Here is a 21463-nt window from a genome sequence, read left to right as displayed (position 1 = left end):
TAAAATTGACCAAAATTGTCCACCTGCCGGCATTTATATACAAGCTTAAGGAATTTTAAACAATTAAGATATCCAATCGCATGTCGTTATGCTACATAGGTCTTACTCTGTGTACTATTTAGAACAAATTCTGAAACATCCAATATATAAAGCAATTCTATTACGTAGAACAGATTGCAAGAAATAATGTATTTCCATTTTTACATATCTTTACATCGCAAGATTATTTTTGTCAGCTGGACAGCTTCCTGACAAAACTCATCTGTATTGGTATTATAAAGGAAGAGTTTGGGTCTGTATAAGTACTCTGATTGTAGTCCTGATTTGATGGACTTTTAAAACGGTTTCATAGTATGCTATATTGTTTTCAGTCCAGGATTAAAAGCATAGTTTGTTTAATGTTACCTCTTACCATTTACTGGGTAATATAATTCATTACCTGGTAAGACATATTCTACATTGTCATCGCTTTGTCAATTTTTTTGAATGCTTACCATTTTGTTACCTGTGATGCTTTTTTAAAATTAAAATTGGTGTTTTGAATGCAGGATATACCATCACAAAATTAATACTACCCCTGTGAATTTTTTTAATTGTAATTTTCAAAACATCTCGAAGTCTTGTTGGCTTTATCATGTTGTAATATTTACCTTTAATGTTATCTTATATTCTTTACTACTACTACTACTACTGACATGGGCAACTTTCAACTTGAATCTTAATGTATTCATTTAATTGTATAGGTAGATTTTTAAAAAATATAAATCAATGTATAATTTTTTGTGTGAAGATGCGCTGCATAAAATCATCACCTGGCCTGCTTTCTAATTGTCTTGTATTTGCTTTACTTTACCCAGAAAACACGAACATACATTTTACCGTCCATTCCGTTCATTTTGTTGCCCGTGAGCCACATTACGAAACCGTTTCGTGAATTACACATTTGAAGTCGATCCAATAACCACTGTTCTGAAAAGTTAAATCGTGTAACTCTCAAAACATGCTGAATTTGTTTGATCATATCAACCAGCTTCATGAATGCGAGCTGTATCAAGATCTCAAGCAGCTAGTAAGTATGAAATAACATTATAATATAAATTATGCACGGAGCTATTTTCGATTCCTTAGGTAGTGTTATATAATTTCGAGGTTTTTCAGTAGGCCGATTTAGGTTTTTTAAAAAAAACTTTGTTTATACTTGTACATATTTTTCCTATAAATATTACATCTATTAATCTCATATTTGCACCAAATTTGTAATGGATCCTGGCTGTTGCAGTTCAGACTGCATGCTCTTTTATTTATATTCCTAGCTTGTCGTGAAATATATTTTGCTGCCCTGTGGCACAGGTACTGGTTGCTTTTCATATGTGAAACTTTTGATTACACCCTTCTTCCAATCAGCACAAGGTTGATAATATGAACCCTAACATATTCCTTACTAATTTTATTGAATTGTCAGTATGTTCAGCCTTTCACAACTTGCCCGCTTGAATCAAGTTTGGGGGAGGTCCTACAATGTAAGACATAGCACATGTTGGTTTTGTTTTACGTGACGCTCAAAACATAAATATCAGCGCCAAGGTCTTACATGTAGGACTAGTTTGGGGGTAAACATTTTGGTATGTCATACAGTGAATATGCAGCATTCAGTTCCGAATGGTGGTTATTGTTAACCCTTAACTGGAACAGAACTGGCAAGTGGTCAGATTTCAACATATGCTACTTAGTTGTCTTGTGTTAATTGTTAGAAGGGATGTGGCTATTGTCAATAGCTTTTATGAATTTTTGAAATGTGTGCAACACTTTCCAAAGTTCCTTGATAGTAAATACCAATCAGATAAAAGATGGCCATATTTTGAGAAGATAATATTTCTTATTGTGCTAGAAACCTCAAGTTACGCTTTCATGGTATGGTATTGCAGTATGAGAGGTGGGTAACTATACTTTGCTCATAGGTATAGGAAAGTATCCTTCCTTTAATTATGGTGATGACCTGGTCTTCATCACTGAATGATGACATCAAAAGAGTATTGCACTCTATTTTTAAATAAAGTTGTTTCATGTGCTGATATGCTTTTGAAGTCATGGTCTATTCTAAAACTTAAAATCTATTGAAGAATTTCTCCTTCCATTTGAATTTTTGTTTTGTTGGGGTTGTTCAGTAAAGGGAGTATAAATTTGGTTTTCATGCATTATGCTAATTTTTGCATGATAATTTGGAAATGAGTGTGAATTCTTCATTTGCTTACTACAAAATAGACTCGCGTGGGTTCGAGTCTCGGATTCAGCCAATGTGGGTATGTGAGAAAGCTTGCCAGTAGCTTCTTGTGGGTCGGTGGTTCTTTCCGGGGTTTTCCCAGGTTCTTCCTCCACCATTAATACTGGCAGCCCTGTATAGCCTATCGTGTGCTGGAAAATGGCGTTAAACCCTACAACAACAACAGCAGAATAGACTCTTTAAAACACTAACAAAAGACATTTAGCTTCAAATTTTATTTATCAGCCGCTTGTTCAGGACAGGTGGTTTAAAAAATTTCACTTGTCCCAAAACTTGAATCTCTTGACTTGATTTCATGCGATGTATGCATTATAATCCATAGAAAAGAAACAAAAGAAATAATGTACAACATATTTATTTCTTGAAAGAGATTAATTTTGTTTATATTTTTGTTTTGTTTTTACTGTCAAAGTGTCTTGTATACATTATTTCTTGCTCCAATACAGTATTATTAGTACTTCCATCAGCAAGACTGGAAAGGAATTTATTCTAATTCAGACATTCCTGGAGTGCACACGGCATTTCCACATCAGCAAATGGTTTTCAGGATTTGGCTGAGGTTTGGCTTTGTCAGAGTTAAAGAGAAGTCTCATTTTATATTTTGTCATCTCTTTTTTATATGGTTTTAGAATGTGCTTTTTTCATGGAGTGTTAACAACTGTAACTTTAATGGATTTTCTGCATGTTGTTGATTTTATACAGTATTTGTGTCTCTAGCTAGTGTCATATATATACAAGGTTAAAAATTTTCATGAGAAGTGCTAGATTAATTACTCTATTTGTCTACGACAGCCTTACATTTGGTCCAATATGGTCCAATATGCTGTTGAGCAATACTGGAACTCACACATGTGACAGTTATCAAATACCACTTAGTATGGAAGAATAAATGAAGAGATGTAGATTCAAGCATTAAATTTGCCTGGAGAATATGAATTGCCAGATAAAAGAAGATAAAGTGATTGAAGTATGAAAATTAGTGCTTGTCTAGCTTTTTTAAAATAGGACAAAAGAACGTGTCCCTGACTAACATTTTGGAAAGTTGTACTTGTCACACTTTGAAAATGAATATTCCAGGACATTGGGATATGGGATTTGATTATCCCTGAGTTTTGTCATCTCTTTATTCACAGTTGATTGGTCAAGATGTAGACAGTTGGGTTATTTATTGGCATAAAAATATGAATAACTTCTGCAAAGGATCTAATAGAAAAACAGTGTCACATCTCAGAATTATTATATGAGTCCCAGTGAAATTAAATGTTTCGTAGCAAGCCAAGCTGCTACAGTAGTCCCTAGCTTGATTCTTTTTTTCAATATCTGTATCTAGAATCATACATAATCTACTACCATATATACTTGCGTATAAGCCCGTTTGCATATAAGCTGACCCCCAAACTGAACAGGTATAAACACTAAAAATGCATGCCTTGCGTATAAGCCAACTTACAACTCCAAGGCATCTCAAGATGCACAAGGTAAGTTCTAAATGCATTTATTTTGGCAAACTTATATTTAAAAAATTTACATGTATACTTATCTCGAGGTTGGCATGCTTGATTATTAAAAAGAAATGATATAAACTTGTTTGAAAAAGTAATTTATTTAATTTTCTGTTTTCTTATAAAGTTTCGGAAATAATGCTATGAAAATTATGCTAATACCATAAAAGGTGAGTTGTAGTTTGCTTTGATGTAAGCGACCTTACACCATACCTGTCAACTTTCTTGCCAGGAGGGGAAAAAACTCCAGATTTCATAATATCTTCTGATTTTTGTAGAGAACCCCTGATTATTACATTATGTCTTCAATTTTCATTTCTACATGTTCTGTTGTATCACCTGTGAATTACACTGGACAACAAATTTTTACAAAAGTCATGTTACTGAAATAAAATTAGTCAATTCTTATCAATTTTTATGTGCTGAACACGAATATGACAGTCAAATTGCAAAATTGGCTCTAGTTTTTTTGTAATCTGCAAGAAATTAATGTTTACATAACGAAATGCATTCCAATAGTAAAAGGTCAACTGTAATAGCCTACCTATAAAAAATCAAGTCATTGACTACATCTTAGATTTCTTCGCCTGTCTCTTGTACAGCTGTTCGGGAGCATCTCTGAGGAGTGTCCAGCAGTAGTCAGCCAGCATTGTAGTGGACCATTTTCCCTGGTATCTTTGTTCCATTGTTGCGATATCTTGATGAAAACGTTCGCCGTGTTCATCACTAACAATACCACAGTTGCTAGGAAAGAAATCCAAATGGGAATGAAGGAAGTGAATCTTTAGAGACATATTGCAGCCAAGTTTCTTATACTTCATCAACATGTCTTCTACTAGTTCCTTATAGTTTTCTGCCCTAACATTTCCGAGGAAGTTTGTAGAAACTAGGCGAAAAGCATTCCATGCTTGTTTCGCGTCACCTTCCAGCAAGTTGTTGAACCGGTCATCTTTGAAAAGCTCTCGAATCTGAGGACCCACAAAAACTCCCTCTTTAATCTTTGCTTCGCTGAGTCGAGGGAATTTTTCATGCAGGTATCGGAATGCTGGCAAAGTCCGGTCAATGGCTTTCACGAAGTTCTTCATCAAACCTAGTTTGATGTGAAGGGGTGGTAGCAAGATTTTCTGAGCCTCAACCAGAGCTGGGTGTTGGATATTCTTCTCTCCAATGGCTACATTCTGCCTGTGAGTCCATTCCTTCCTCATGTAGTGCATTTCCCTTGCTCGGCTATCCCACTCGCATAAGAAACACATGTATTTTGTATATCCTTGCTGCAGTCCCATTAAAAGGGCAACTACCTTCAAATCACCACAGAGGTGCCAGCTGTACTTGTTATACTCAATGGAATTCAGTAGCTGCCTTAAGTTATCGTATGTCTCTTTCATGTGGACAGCATACGCTACTGGAATAGATGGAAGAATGTTTCCATTGTGCAAAAGCACAGCCTTGAGACTCAGTTTCGAAGAGTCCACAAATAGTCTCCATTCTTGTGGGTCATGAGTGATTTTTAAAGCATTCACGAGGCCCTCAATATCGGAACAGAATATCAGATTACTTTCCTTTCTGAAGAAAGGCTCCAATTGCTGGTGGCGCTTTCGATATGCAGTAATTGTGACATCTTCTTCTAGAAGATTCCATTGTTGGAGTCTTGATCCTAGCAATTCTGCCTTGTTCTTTGATAAGTCCAAATCACGAATCAGGTCATTTAGTTCTTCCTGTGTTATTCTGTGTGGGGTTGATGATGCACCACAGTGAAAATCTGGATCACTGCATGCTGATGGACCAGGAGAAGAACAGGTCGACTCACCTTTGTCTTCGTCAGATGAATCAAGAGAATATTCTGCTGGAGGTTCTGGAATAGGAAGTCCCTCACCATGTGGAACTGGTCTCAATGCAGACGGAATGTTTGGGTAGACTATTCTCGACTTCTTTCGCTTCGTTATTCCGCCGGAAAGAGGAGGAACCAAGCAGAAGTAACAGTCATTTAGGTGGTTGCTTGGCTCTCTCCACACCATTGGGACTGCAAACGGCATTGATGACCTTTTGCAATTCAACCACTGTGAAAGCTGTGTTGTACATGTAGCACAGCATATATGCGGAGCCCAAGGCTTGTCTTGGTCACCAACCTTGCATCCGAAGTAAAGATGATATGCCTTCTTCACTTGAGAATTGATACTTTTCTTCTGGTTGGCAAATGTCACTTCCCCACAAATATAGCAAAAATTGTCCGCGGTATTAACACACTTTCGAGGCATTACTGTTCTTTATTGTACGTAAATGGATAAAATAATAAGTTTTATGTAACAGTAGCTTGAACTGTCTAGCACAACGTCTAAAATATTTTAAATGCTGAACCTATCTGATTGGGCTTTATATAGTACACTGCTTACGTCAGCTTCAGCAGCCGCCTGGCATTAGTATAATAGGCCTACACATGTATAGTACACTGCTGACGTCAACTTACTTCAGCAGCCGCATGGCATTAGTATTGCATTGCATCAGAAAATGATGCAATCAACTGTGGATGATGTGAGCATGATGGTATTATGCAATGTTACATCATTATTCCGGATGTTGCTGCAGTCCTACTGGAGAAATTTACACAGTGAAACATAGAAAATGAGGTATATGAATATCTTCAAAACGAGAGCCAATACAAATTTTTCACGGTTATATTCGTGTTCGGCACACCAAAATACTACAGATTAGGGCCTTTTCAAGTCAGTAATGATTTCACTGTTGACCAGTGTTATTGTTGTGAGGAAATAATTATTTTAGTATAAAGCATTCGCTTCTTCACTAAACAGAATGTTACGTTTAAACATTATTCACGTAAATTAATGTTTACCCGGTATTTTTACCTCTACAATAATAAAAATTAAAAAAAATAAGCCAGAACAAAAAGATAAACCATAACAATAAAATCGTCCACAAATAATTTACGTTTCAAGAATGATCACTACGAATGCTGTAACTCCATGTGATATAGCTCCATTTCCACGAAAGAAACTTACACGAGTGAACACCTGGCATTTTTATACCTTATATACCATTGTTAAAGGGGCCCCGAGTGGCCGAGTGGTCTAAAGCGCTCACCGTTCCTGATCACTGCCATCTCACCTCTGTCTGCGTATGTTCGAGTCCAAGGCTCGGCTAGCGTGGGTACGTAGGAAAGCCTGCCAGTAGCTTCTCGTGGGTCGGTGGTTCTTTCCTGGGTTTTCCAGGGTTCTTCCTCCACCAGTTATACTGGCCGCCATATATGGCCTATCTTGTACTGAAAAATGGCGTTAAACCCTAGAACAACAGCAACAACAACAACCGATGTTAAACTGGTATAGTTACCAGTCAAAATTCCCTCTTATCACAAGCCAGTTTCAGGGTTTTAATGATTAAGTGGCCTGTACTGCTGTTGCAAAACGAAAGACAAATTCACCGACTATCAAGATAGGAGACACCGAGACATCAAGCTTTCCACTGTGTGGAAAGTTATGTCTGTTCAGCTAAAACACAAAACTAAAATTAATTGATGTTGATCTTAGTTGATCTCTATGAGAATTTTAGCCTTTATTATTACCACTCTTCGTGAACATGTAAATTATGATGGTTATGTGCCTTGTACAAATAAACGTATGTACCTTTATAAAAATATTACCTCATTGAATGAGTAACTTGTGAGTGCGTGATTTAAAGTAAATGAAACAACTATTAAGGACTAGCTGAAATGTTATCTGGAAGAATGCAGTTTGGTTGAAACAATGAGTAAAGCAAAATCTGCATCTATGTTTGTGAATAAGTAAGGATTTAAGTGATGCTATGCACGCTTTGCACTACGTAAGTACTGTGCATTATAGTTCAGCATGGTCTCCCTAGTAAACTCAACCGACCTGCAAATTATAAAGTCTGTATTTACCTTTATTTAACTTCATGTTGGAGAAATCAGAAAATATGCACATGCAAAATAATAACAAAATCAATCATAGTACTTTATAACAGATTAATAACTGTCGGGTCACCAAAAGTTACATTTTTTACATGCCTATGTCTTTGGACACGGAACAAATTATTGTTTTTCGTGTCCCAAGATTTACAGCCATTACAGTAGTCAACAAAATGACCCAAAAACTGTTAAGTTTACATATTGGCCCGCGGATAAGCTGACTCCCCTTCTTCCAGGCCTTTATTTTTTCCTAAATTATTTGGCTTATACACGAGTATATATGGTACTTTTTGTACAATGATCTTCTTTTGTTTTGCTAAATTGCTGATATTTCTGCTGCTTCTTGAAAGTCATTGTTCCATGAGTTTTGGAAATTTCCCCACAGAACATTTCATAGATAATTGTGAAATTAATTATTTATGAAACAAAACAAAATTGTGCATCATAAATTTGGGCTGTTCAGTAAAATAAACCTTTCAACAACATTAGTCTGAATTTTAGAATCGATAATATTACTCCTCACTTGATATAAAATGCCAATAGATATAACATAATGTTCATAAATATCAGTATTATTATATATTTAAATAATGTTCATATAACACTCAACAACATCAATGATCTATACAGGTATGTATGAAATATAATTTCAGACTTGTACGGAATGTATGGGATTTAAAACCGACTTTTAATGACTAATAAAGTTTTGCACTTGCCACAGTATCGGACTTTTTTATATTGTTAAATTTGCTTCATAACATCACACATGAAATGAACAGTTTTAAAATCTTTAGTTTATCACCGTCTTGTAGTATATCTGTTTAATCAACATGATTTTGTTATTGTTTCAGGCCTGTATAGCACTGACACTGTGTGACAACAGCAGTAGTGAGACCGAAGTTCTTACATTAACACAAAAGTATCAGACCATGGTCTTCTGTGGCAATGCTCATTATCAGCTTGCAGAATACCTAAAAGCTGAAGTAAGAGTATTTTATGCTAAGCAGTGAATTACTTGATTTTCTAATTAAAATAATATTGATATTTTACTGTAGTGAAAAAATAATATTTTTTCACAACAGGAACTACTTTTTGGGGTCAGAACTTTCTTACCTCCCTTTGATTTTCTGTCAGTGAACTACTTTTTCCTTATGTACATGTCATTGTCATTATTAATAATCCCTGCCTGTTATCCTTGAAACTTGCAGTTTGTTATTCTGGAAATATCAGTTAATTTTTATCAATCTGATGTGGAACTAATTTTGTGCACAGGTACACATAGCATAGCAGAACATGTACGGTAAACAGCTGACATTACCGTAAGAAATCTGCTAATTCACTGTGTCACAAACTTTAGGTAGCCAGCTTATGTGAGCATAAAATAAAAAGAATATTTGCTTGAAGCGAGTGAATAACGGATACATTTCATCTTGTGGGTGAAAAACTCTAGTATTTTTACTTGTGCCACTCGATGAAATATATCTGTTATTCACATGTTTCAAGCAAATATCCTCTATATCTTCACTGTGTAAAATGCTAAGTGTATGAAGTAATGGGCGATGTTGGCTATCATTCACAATAGATAAATTCATTACATTTTTTTCTTTCGTGATGCCAGTTTGAACTTGATGAATTCATGGTTTTACTTGTTTTAGTTGAATTCACTTATTCTGTTAGTTAACAAGAATAATAAACTAGTTTTCCTTATCAGTATTTGTTTTGGATGTAGATAATTATATAATAATGTTGAATGGACTTAATTATGTCATGCTGAATGTAGATAATTAAATAATAAATTTTGAATGTAGATAATTATACAATAATTTTGAATGTAGATAATTATATAATAAAGTTGAATGGACATAATTATATAATAATGCTGAATGTATATAATTATATTATAATGTTTTATGGACATGATTATATAACAATTCTGAATTTAGTTAGTTATGTGATGTTGAATATAGATAATTATATAATAATGTTGAATATAGATAATAATAATGTTGGATATATATAATTATATACTCTTGAATATAGATAATTATATAATAGTGTTGAATGTATATAATTATATACTGTTGAATATGGATAATTATATAATAATGTTGAAAATAGATAATTATATACTGTTGAATATAGATAATTATATACTGTTGCAATTTTCTTGCAGGATCTATATCTAAAGGCATTGCAGTTGAGGAAAGCTATAAATAAAACTAAAGGGAAAACTACATGCCCTCAGCAAGGAAATATGGTAATCATTTGTCAAAGTTTTGTCTTGAAATTAAGTCATATTTATGACCTGATTTCATAAAAATATTTTCTCCAGGTCATGACTTTAACCAGCACCTGCTTGTTTAATTTCCTAAATGCTGAAAAAAATCGACATCAAAGTTGAAAACAGAAATGAAGTCAGAGGCATTGGTCTTTTCTTTGTCAATCATTTAAACATGTTTCATAATTACTTGAAATCAAAGCTCTGTGGATGTTTCACAATTACAGAAAACAATCACTCCATATATTAGTAGAGCCAATGGCTAACAACACTTGGTACTAAATGGATTAAAATACAATATAATTATCTCATTCAAGTTTATAGCTTCAGTACAGTAAAGCAGATGATCTTCAAAGGGTGGAGGACCTTCAGGTGGAGCCTCAGCAAGGGGCTTTGTAATAATAATTTACCAGTGTCTTTTAAGAACTTGAAAATGTAAGTGCTGCATTTTATCAACAGTGCTCAAAGAAGACATTTTTTAGACACAGGTCCAGGGCTGGTGACTTTTAAAAAACTATCACACACCCTGACTGAAATTCCACAAGCCCAGACTCCAGTTTCATATGCCCACAATTTCATTACGGATTAGCGTACATTTGACTTTATTCACTTACACCATCCACTACAGAGCTCTTTATAGAGAATTCTGAAGTGCTGCTTGATAATTATGCTTAATTTATTCATATTTCATCTCTTTTAATAGAATTATTATTAATCAAGCATGCAGCATAAGTTTTAAACAGGACCATATGTTTCTGATATAACAATTCACTGATCTGTTAGTTATGACAGTGTTTTAGCAACCTAGTAATTTCACACATTACTAGTTTTTGCTTTAGTTTATGTGTCTTATGTCGTTTTAGCACATATCAATTAAATGTTCTACAGGCCACTTCAGTGCATGGAGGTCAACCATGACTCTGTTTTGTTTAGCTTATGTATACATGGTTTCTGTTGCGCAGCATCAATTACATATGGTTGCGAAAGTGTTTTGTTTCAGCGACCTAGTAATTTCACCATAGTTTATAGTTTGTACACATTGTCCCTTCAGTTAACAGTGGATTGTGCTGAAGCTTAATATTTAACACAGATGTCTCGGAAAAATGCTTAATTACGCATATTTGGATGCCAATTTTTGAGCTGGGACACAGAAAATCACTGAGGCAGGAGTCCTCCATATGCATGTAATCGGTGTGCAGCAAAATTCAAAGACTTGTCAGTCCTGTTTCAGCCACCTGCTTTGTGGGGAAAATGTGTTGATCAATTAGCTGTGCTGATATTTACAATGACAGAATTCAGTGGCTGAAAGGCCCCTTGTTGTACATAGATGTTGCCATTATAAGAGTACATCAAAAAGAACATGATGCAATAGCTGGTCAGCAAGTTCAAAGGCTTTGACTAGCGGTCGGGTGGGAAAATTTACTGATATTTACAGTGATTGAATTCAGAGTCAGAAAGACCCAGAGATGTACATGTGGTCATTTATAAAAATACATAAACTAAACAACTTTAGCTTTCATTATTGTGTTCATTTCCGATGTATCGGAATAAGTAGTGCACATGACCTCAGAATCAAGACATGTTGAAACTTAGACAAAATGCCATTCGTAAATTTGGATAAGTATTTTGGGGTTAAATGGCAAACCTTGAAGATTGTAACGAGATTCAGAAGAGTGCTAAAGCTGCTAGCATTGATAGTTCGGATGGGACAATAGCTAACTGTAGGAAAGTGTGTGATGCCTAGCTTAGTGTTTGGGACAAGTCCTTACTTGGATTGACAAAATTCAGTCTCACTCTGATGGACGAACAAGAGCTATTTAAGAGATACATTGACTGACCATGCTTTTTTTAAAAATGCCCCTCACCTTAGCCCGGTTAGTTCTAATGTAGCAAAATGTATTCATCAAGACATGAATAGCTAGGCCTAGTTTTGATATCGATTATGTTGACAAAAACTCTTGCCCATTCACAAGCATGTTTTGATAGCTGATTGACCATTAACCCTTTTCCGAGTAAGGTAGCAACTATCAATTTCCTGCATGATATTCTTTGATGATAAAACATACAAACATGTGTTTTAAGATCAGAATCGGTGATCTGGATATTTATTAGCTACCTCTTGTACGCTATTTCGTCATAAAATTAGCTTGAAACTGTAAGTGAACCAGTAGGCCTAATAGGAAATAATGGCGGACTTCGCTAAGTCTGGGATGTACCAGTTTATTAGATTGTCTGTTTTCGTATGGGATAGATATATACAGAAAAATATACAAATCATTGAGAGCAAAGCCTGGGTATTATTTTATTACAGTTTTAACTTTAAAATGCAAATTATTTAGGTCAGAAACGTATGGGACAATGCTATGTTGTGGAATTCACGAGATGCGCTTTAAGGTCGAAGCTGTTTTCTGACTTGACACGTATTTGTGAAAATATGGGGAAAAAACAGTAAATCAGATACAATTTAACCATTGCGTAAAATTACTACAAGTACGTAGACAAATAAATAAACCATAAATTTGCAATCCTGTCAATGGACTGTTGTAATGAAGCTCTATTAAAGTGAGTGATTACATTACAAAAACCTCTCTATCTAAAAACAGATGTACTCACGTCTGTTTTGATTCTGTAGGAAAGAAGGGACTGCAACTTTTGATAGTGGGACTCCTTTTTTTACCAAAATGGGAGTCCTGGACTTCTAGTTTTAAAAACCAAATGAAACCTCTGTAACATACATCTATGAGATGATACGTTTATGGGTCTGTTTGTTACAGGAGTGTTTTAGTGACCTAGTAATTTCAACCATTTGCTAGATTCTGCTTTGCTTTGTTCCTTTTGTTTCCACAGAATATTTAATCAGTCTGTATACAATTTCAAAGCATCTGCTTTGTTATGTTATGTTTACATTGTTTCTGATATACAGCATCTTTAATATGTAGTATTGACTGCTAAGTTAAATTATTTATATTATTAGCTAATTAGTCACCTTTGTTTTTCTCTCATCTTGTGTCAGTTCAGGAGGAATTTTTACTACACGCATGACATGCACGTGCACAAAGATCGTCCTGTACAGTATTGAAGGGAAGGTGCTGAATATATAGTGTTTGGTTGGAAAACACATGCACTTCTGTACTTCAGAAAGTGGCAAAGGGGAAAGAGATGGTTGAGGTCACAGCAGGATACCTCTGACATCCTTTGTCTCCACCCCAGAATCAGCCTCAATGGCAAACCTTGTGTGGGAATGCTGGAATCTCCCTCCCCCCCCCCAGCTAAAGTTTGTCGCACAGAACCAACGCACACCATTTAGTTAAGGGATGGAGAGGATATAGGATGGGACCATCCATCACTTTCTGAGCAAAACGGGGAAATATTCCCTATCTTTAGGCGACCCAGATGGGGTAAGCCTTCACATATGTCAGAGCATGGCCTTCTGGCAGGTAAGTCAGGGTGCATGGGATTTATGATTGATCAGCAGGACCCAAATAATGATAATAATACTGCAGCACCGACACTGGCAGTCACCCCGACATTACCAGCAGGGGATCTTAGTGATAGATCTGTCCACCTAGCTGGGCAGTTGGCAAGATATCATTATTTTACTGGCAATTTTTATGAGAAATCTGTCCGTTCAGCCATGGCTTTTGAGCATCTGGCACAGGTAAATGCTGGACCATCATATATGTAGCGACAGTGCTGGAAAGGCCAGTAGTGCGGTGATGCAGACAGTACGGGAAAGGCCAGAGATAACGGCATAGTTGGAAATGCACACAGTGCAGGGAAGGATGGTAATGCAGACAGTCTGGGAAAGGATGGCAATGCATGCAGTGGTAGAAAAGCCTGCAGTGCAGCGATGCCAGCAGTGCCATCTTTACCAGCTATGTCAGATATTAGAGTACTCATGGCTTGTACTCAAAGGAAAGCTTGTGTCTTGCACAGACTAAGTAGAATTGTCAAGGCCACCCAGCATGACATATCTGAGCTTGAAGCTGAGCCAGATGAGCACCTGCAAACAGTGATTTGACCGATATGAGCTCACCAGACCTCCCTGTTCTCTCAGAAGGAGGGGGGATTTTGATCCAGGTCAGTTGGATGGGCGAGTTTTCCATTAGTCTCAATCTGACAGATGTATACTTTCACTTCCTATCCACCCCACCTATTGCTAGTTTCCACATTTACCGCCACACTGTTATCAACTCACTGTTCCATTTGGCCCTTTTCAGCCCCTGGGGTTTCGCTCACACTAGGGACTCCACCGACACCCCATTCTGGGCGTCATCTACATCAACAGCGGCATACCTGGGCATCATCTAAAGAAACACATGGTAAGTTCTATCCTATTCCAAGATGGAATGGTCTTCCTTCTCTGCTAGATCATTCAGGCCTTTTCACGAACTGGGAAATTCAGACCTCCATACATCCCAGAATTTTTTCCATTTAGGCACGGAATTCCTAACCAATCGGAATCTGGCATATCCCCTTGTGTTTGCGCTCCCATAATCGTTTTCATTGTGAGAGTTCTTGCAACTCCTCTGCTATTATACAGCTTGGTAGTGTCATTATGCGGGCCTTGCCAGCACACTGATGTGCCGTTTTGCATCCTCTTAACCATGCAGTCATGATCACACCTGAAATTTATCATTCACATGTCAGTAGGGAAATCCATCCTGGCTGACCATTGGAATTCCGCTGAAGAACCCCACGTGGAAATAACACAAAGTACCGTAGCCAGTGCACATGGTGGGAGTACCCACCTGTTGCTGAGCTTCACTACTGTTAGTGACACATGGGAACAGCCTATACATATCAGTATCCTAGAAAAGAAGGTTGTCATCAGTACTTTTCATTTCGTTAAAGATTGATCCTGGGACAAAAATGGTCCTCTTTCGATCTGATAACACTGTGGTGGTGACCTATATCCTCAAACAGGGAGTTACCAGACCACTTGTCCACTGTTCTGATTTGGCATTTTTCTACATGGGTGCAACAATCTTAATATCAACATACAGTGCTTCAGTGTCTTTTTTGAGAATCAGTCTAGAAGGGGTCCTGTCCATCACATAAAAAGTCCCCTCCACCAGATGGTCGTCACTCGGATTCACACATTACAAGGGCATCCAATGATCAACCGCTTGACGATGAGGTGGAATCAACGGCTACCCATATTTATCCTCCCAGTTCCAGACACTGCAGTTCCGGCAGTGAGATACGCTGTCAGCCGTTTGGGAGGGGTTGTGGGCAGTGCCACCCCACCAACAGTGCTACAATTACAGGGTCAGAATGGCAAAATGACTCTGATAGCCCCTCTTTGAGGGCACAAGCCCCATTTCAGCAATCAATTTTTCCCAGTGATTATACACTCAGGAAGATTCCAGCCAACCTGAATAGACTCCCCTCTTCTACATGCTCAGCTTTTACCAGCACAGCTTTGCGAGTCAAACAGTTCAAGCTTTCTTTTGTGGAGAGAATCTCAATAGTAACCATCTGTATCGCCCATCTTCATGCCTCTAACCCCAACTGGCTGACTTTCTCTGGCTCTGTTCTTGGAAGAGAAACAGTTGGACCCCAGTCATTACCAAAGGCTACCGCCCTATGATTTGGACAGATTCCGGCATCATGGCAATATGTTTGTGTGGGATAGAGACTGGTATCCCTTATTTGTCTCAAAAGGGATCCAATTTTTTTTTTTTAACATGGCTAGATTTAAACGTCTAGCCTACACATTGCTAAAGTCACTATCATTCAGACCCTGTTTACTGATAGCTTTAGCTTCATCATGCAGGGAAGGAGGGCTGCATGCCTCGTTTATGTTAGACAATTTGATCCTCAGCAACCAAAATCCATAACATTGTTTCCAAAATGTAATATGTCTTGGGTTCTAACTTGGTTTAACTCATGTAAGTTCGAACCGCTCATGCTTCGCTAAAGTTTCTATTATACAAGACATGCTTCCTGATAGCTTTAGCTTTCACTTGTAGGGTCAGTGAGCTACATGCACTTTCATTTGACACAAACTATCCTTCATTCAGTTTGGATCAGTTGGTAGTCCTCTTTACACAGCCAGGCTTAGTTGCCAAGAATACGTTGCAGTCAGTAGGTAACCTACGAATCATCATTTGCGCTATCTTTTCCATAAACAAGGTTAGAGAGGCAGCCATGCAAGATCCTGTCTGCACGCTCAAGCACTACTTGAGACACATAGAGACAAGTTGTGGCACAAGCTGTGCCTCTTCTCATGTGGCTTACTGCTCTGAAGTTTCCTGCAATCTCTGAGACAGAACACAGGATATCATGCTCCACGTTCTTTATTCCTGGCTGAGGGGGTCATATGCTTGGTGTACTCTGACATCTCACCAGATCAGACTAGCTTCCTGTCGGTGCCATGAGGCACAACTTGATATGCACAGAGACAAGTTGTGACATGTGCAAATATCACTTCCTCTCAGTCAAGGTTGGAAAACGAGGCATCACCCCTTGCTTTGTGGTTGAAGTGGGTTATATGCTCTGCGTACTCGGAGATCTCTCAAGATCAGAGTCACATCATTAGGATTACAGCTCAAAAGATTATAGCTGTTTCTGCAAGCCTCGCTTTCTAAAGCAATGTTTCTATCCGAGACATTATAAACGCTGTTGGCTGGCATGCAGAGTCAACCTTCTCGAGGTTTTACTTAGGAGATTTAGCATCGCAGAGACAAACTTTGGATCAGGTAGGGCTAGTTAAAGCAGCACAGATGGCTACCTGTCCCAACTAGACCAAACAACACAGCCTATTAGCTTCACTGGATTTGACAGTGAAAAGTTTGGCAGTTGAGAAGAGCTCAACGTCATCTTCTCAATTATGTGTGTATATGTATGTATATATGTATATGTATATATATATATATATATATATATATATATATATATATATATATATATACAGACACACACACACACACACACACACACACACATCCCAGATCAAGGGATCTTAGGCTGTGTTGCTTAGGTCATCAGGAGAGCAGGTTATCTTTCATATGGGGAATCCAGTCCTTCTATTACTTCTTCTCCTAACATAATGTGATTGGGGAACGTATTCGAAGGAGAAAGCAAATGTTAAAAGTAAATTATGTTTCTCAGAGAATATTTACCCAATCACATTGCTTAAAAAACCCTCCCAACCACCCTACCATGCGAGCATCAGTGTTAATGTCTCGCTCAGCTAAAAACTGGCAGCACTTATTGGTATCAAGGGGAGGAAATGGGCAAGAGTTACTGCCCTTTGTCTATCTAACAACAGACAGGTTATGATGATTTGTATCTTTTAGTAGGGCTGGATTTACGGGGTAGCAGGCTAATATTCTTAACATAATATGATTGGGTAATTATTCTCAGAGAAACATAATTTACTTTGAAAATTTGCTTTCCCCTTTTTTAATATTATTTGTTGTCACACAATGTTGCAATTGCTGCTGTTCAGATATAAATTCAGTAGGGTTCAAAGGGGCTTTAAGGTAATGTAAGTGTCATTAGTGTTCATCAGTAAATTGACTGGAGACTGGATGAACCTGGTGTTCAAATTTCTCTGCTGGATTCTCTAAGCGAATCCTGTTTGTATGAAGTTGATGTAGTTTTTCAGTATGTTTGTAGTATGTGCAAAGAATTAACTGCTCCCCCCATTTTATTTTTTTCCTGATGTGCTTCACAAAATAAAACCCGTCAACCAGGATTCTGAAACTTATTTTTGTTGGGCTTTGCCAGTAGTTAATTGCTTCCTCACTCAGCTTAAAAAATTGAACACTATCCTCACAATTTAAATGATCATGCTTTGCATTTTATATATGCAGTTAAATCTGACTTAAGAGAAACATAACCGCTGTTCTCGAACTTGTAAAATAATCCATAAGGCTTAAACATTATCATTCACAGCAATGATTTGTAATAGCTGTAATTGATGCAAATTAACACAATGGGTTCACCCACTGCATCTTCAAACTCATTGCACAAGCTTTTAGCCAATTAAGTACAAGTTCAGCACAAGATAGGCTATACATGGCGGCCAGTATAAATGGTGGAGGAAGAACCCAGGAAAACCCCAGAAAGAACCACCGACCCATGAGAAGCTACTGGCAAGCTTTCTCACATAACCACATTAGCAGAATCTGAGACTCAAACCCATGCAGACAGAGGTGAGATGGCAGTGATCTGTAACTGTGAGCACTTTAGACCACTTGGCCACTTGCGACCCCCGGTTTGAAGTTCAATTAATCTTGTTAATTGATTTCATTCAGTAATTTACAAGTAAACTTCAATAACTTAAACATGAATTACTCAAATACTCTTCATTAATTTCATGACTTGAAGTTATGAAAAATTTGCTCAGCTCTTCAAGTTTTAAATGTTCTTATGTACATGTCTTTTAAAATTATCAAAGGTTTTGATTAAGAATTAATTCAGACTTATGCCCATGAAGAATCGAAGCTTTTTAAGTTAATGTATGTCAATTTACAGGAGATGACATCAGAAGTTGAGGTGAAATACAAGGTGTACCAGTGTCTGATGCGAATGAAACAGCACAGAGAAGCAATGACAATAGTAAGTAATGAATTCAATGATTTCTTTTGTACTTTCGTGAATAATTGTTTTGAAAACTGCACAAATTGTTCTGAACAGTTCTTAAATTATTATTTCATTTACATGACATGTCATAAAATCATGTCAGATTTAGAATTAAGCATGTTTTTTGCTAGTCCATGAATTAGTGGATAGAGAAAAAATGTTTATAATTCGCTAAAGTGAATAATAATTTTCATTTTTTTCTGCCAGTCAGTTGACATAAATATCAATATGACCAATGAATTTCATGCACCTTGTTGTCAATTGATTAGTCTAGTGGTAATTATGTCAACCTGGTACACAGAAATATGGTGTTCAAATCCCATGATGCACTTGGGCTCAACAGGCTTTCAGGATGAGGAGACCTGGAGGCCTTACTTATGGAACTTAGGAGTCCCCAGCCTATTTCTGAAAGTCCCTGGTACAGTGTGACCCCGCTATAGCATGCTCCATTATAACATGAATTCGGATATACCATGGTCATGGTGTGGCTCCCAAAATTTCGTAAATATGTATTTTTCTTGTACATAAAAAAAAATCTTTCTTAAAAGTATGAAAAAAACGTAAAAAGTTTTTTATCATTTTGGGGAAGAGATAGCTTATGAATAATGCAAGACAATCGTGGTGTGGCTCCTGAAATTTTGTATGCATTTGTCTTGCACACAAAAAATAGTTTTTTCTTCTTAAAAGTATGAAAAATGTGTAAAAAGTTTATTCTGGGATTGAGTAAGGCTTCGCCAATGTCACAAACTTGGATATTTTTTTTTCCCTTATTGGTGGCAAATATACCATCTGACGATTTTTTTTATTGGTGACATTGTTGGCTGTTTAAATTTGTATATACAACCATTGGTTTGGAGTGGAGAAATTCACAGGTCCCATGAAAGGAAGCTGCAAACATGATATGAAATGCACTGAAATTTATCTATTGTTACATAAACAAATTCTTTGTCCATATTGACAAACCATTGTTATATCATAATCCGCTTATCTTGACATCTAGCATGAGTACTGTATGTTGTGAGATATCTGCTTTTTTGTTGTTGACATTTCTGGTAACAGAGATCAACGGACAAGGCATTATCTTGCAATCTATCTTTTGTCAGATTTTTGGTCGCTTGCTAGTAATTAATATATTTACATAGACTGACATTTGTATGTGGATGGTAAGCAAAATTTCTCTATTTTTCACTCAGAATTAAATCCTTAAGAACACTCAGATTTTCTGTAATAATCCCTGTCATCAGACCAGAACACCTGTGTCTCTATCTTCCGCTGACCCTTTGCAAATTTCTGATGCATGCATGGAAGGTATCATCACTCCACTACCTCAAATGTAAAAAAAAACCCAACAAAATATTAAAAAAACCTGTCTTACTTGTTGGTCTGTTCGATAGGCAGGGAGGAACAGTAAATAGAATATACCAAATGACAGCCAATTTCTTTTTAAAAATATACCCAGATAAAATAGTTTGCTGATATTTCAAAGGAAACAGATTACCTTTGAAGCACCGATTGTTTTGAAAACACACTTAACAAATGGAAACAAAAATCAGTCTTAGTCATGCAGTAGAATTATTTGATGTTGCTGCCACAATAAGAATTGTGTATTTCTTCGGTTCTCCAAAGCTGTCCTTTAGCGGTGACTTCAATAATGCATGCACCCTTCATCAAAGAAAGCCGACTACAATCTTCAATAAAAACAAACAACCTTTCTTCAAAAGAAGTCAGTACCAAACTTAAATAAAAGCAATGGAATCTGATGGATTGTTGCATTTTTCAGTGAGACTGGAACACGTTAACTGTGCTGTGAATGATTCCTTTTTGAAGGGAAAAAGTTTAGGGTTATGAACACTACCAACGGCGGCTTAAAATGCAAACTAACTTTTACCGACTTGGTACGTACTGAAAAGTAAATAAACTACGTCATTCGTTACATGATTGTGTTGTTTTTCCACTGAATTCAGACCTATATGACCTGTGACACAATTATTGAATATTTTAAATATGTGTGTGCATATTTTTGACAGAATCACTTGTAATGTGGATTCAATGTATGTGATGAGATTTGCGGGTGAGTACATGTAGTTGATACTCTATTTATGCTATACATTAGACATGTATATATAAACAGTATACATGTATATGTACCAATGTGTGGTTCTCTAAATAAAATATTATATATGCCTTCTCTGTTTTCATATCATGTGTATTTCTCATTTAATATGCATCGATGTAAGATGGTAACTGTGCTGATGAAGCACATATTTTACCACCCACATTTATTACCACCACCCCCACCCCGCAAATGTTTGGGGTACATGCATCATTTTCTTCAGCTAACTGACCTGGTTGCTTATAACATGGTTCGGTCTATAACATGGTCATGTTCTGTTGCTTCCAACTACCATGTTATAGTGGGCTCACACTGTATAAACCCACAAGTCCCTCAGTTTCAAAAGGATTGAAAGGAAAATGATAGAGTACATAATCATTATTTTATTGCATACCTGGAATAAATTCTCAGCCTCATAAGACAACATTAGAGAGAAAGTGCTTTTCAGTCATTGTCCAAAAACTTTATATTAATACTGCACTCTACCATCAGCAAACTAGCTTTTCAAACGTGTTCATTTCTTTGCCTTTTCCTGATCTTTGTCTTAACAAATGTATATATGGCATTCTAGTTTAATATCAGAGTCTTCAGGTACTGGATGCTTCTCCATTATTCTCTTTAATTTAATCACTGTTTCATTGCATGGAACTGTGCTGCTTTTCAGTAATCTTTTTTTACACTAATTTCTCAACAGCATACATGATTTTCTGTCTTTTTTCCATAATACTGCAACCCCTGACACATCGGAACATTTGCT

The 21463-nt window shown here is 36.7% G+C and overlaps 1 protein-coding gene across 1 annotated transcript in view; it reads left to right on the top strand.

Moving 5' to 3' along the window:
* Positions 1-935: 935 nt before the first annotated feature.
* LOC149775776 (anaphase-promoting complex subunit 7-like) overlaps positions 936-21463 on the top strand; it is a 67623-nt gene continuing 47095 nt past the window's right edge. The window contains exons 1-4 of the mRNA XM_089943149.1: positions 936-1069; positions 8572-8703; positions 9894-9977; positions 18486-18569. Of these exons, the coding sequence (XP_089799275.1) occupies positions 1001-1069; positions 8572-8703; positions 9894-9977; positions 18486-18569 (369 nt within the window). The 5' untranslated portion in view covers positions 936-1000. The remainder of the gene's footprint in view (positions 1070-8571; positions 8704-9893; positions 9978-18485; positions 18570-21463) is intronic.

This window comes from Sinohyriopsis cumingii, chromosome 19 (genome assembly GCF_028554795.1).
Source record: "Sinohyriopsis cumingii isolate HCF-2022 chromosome 19, ASM2855479v2, whole genome shotgun sequence".
NCBI classification, from domain to species: domain Eukaryota; kingdom Metazoa; phylum Mollusca; class Bivalvia; order Unionida; family Unionidae; genus Sinohyriopsis; species Sinohyriopsis cumingii.
This window is presented reverse-complemented; position numbering and strand designations above follow the sequence as displayed.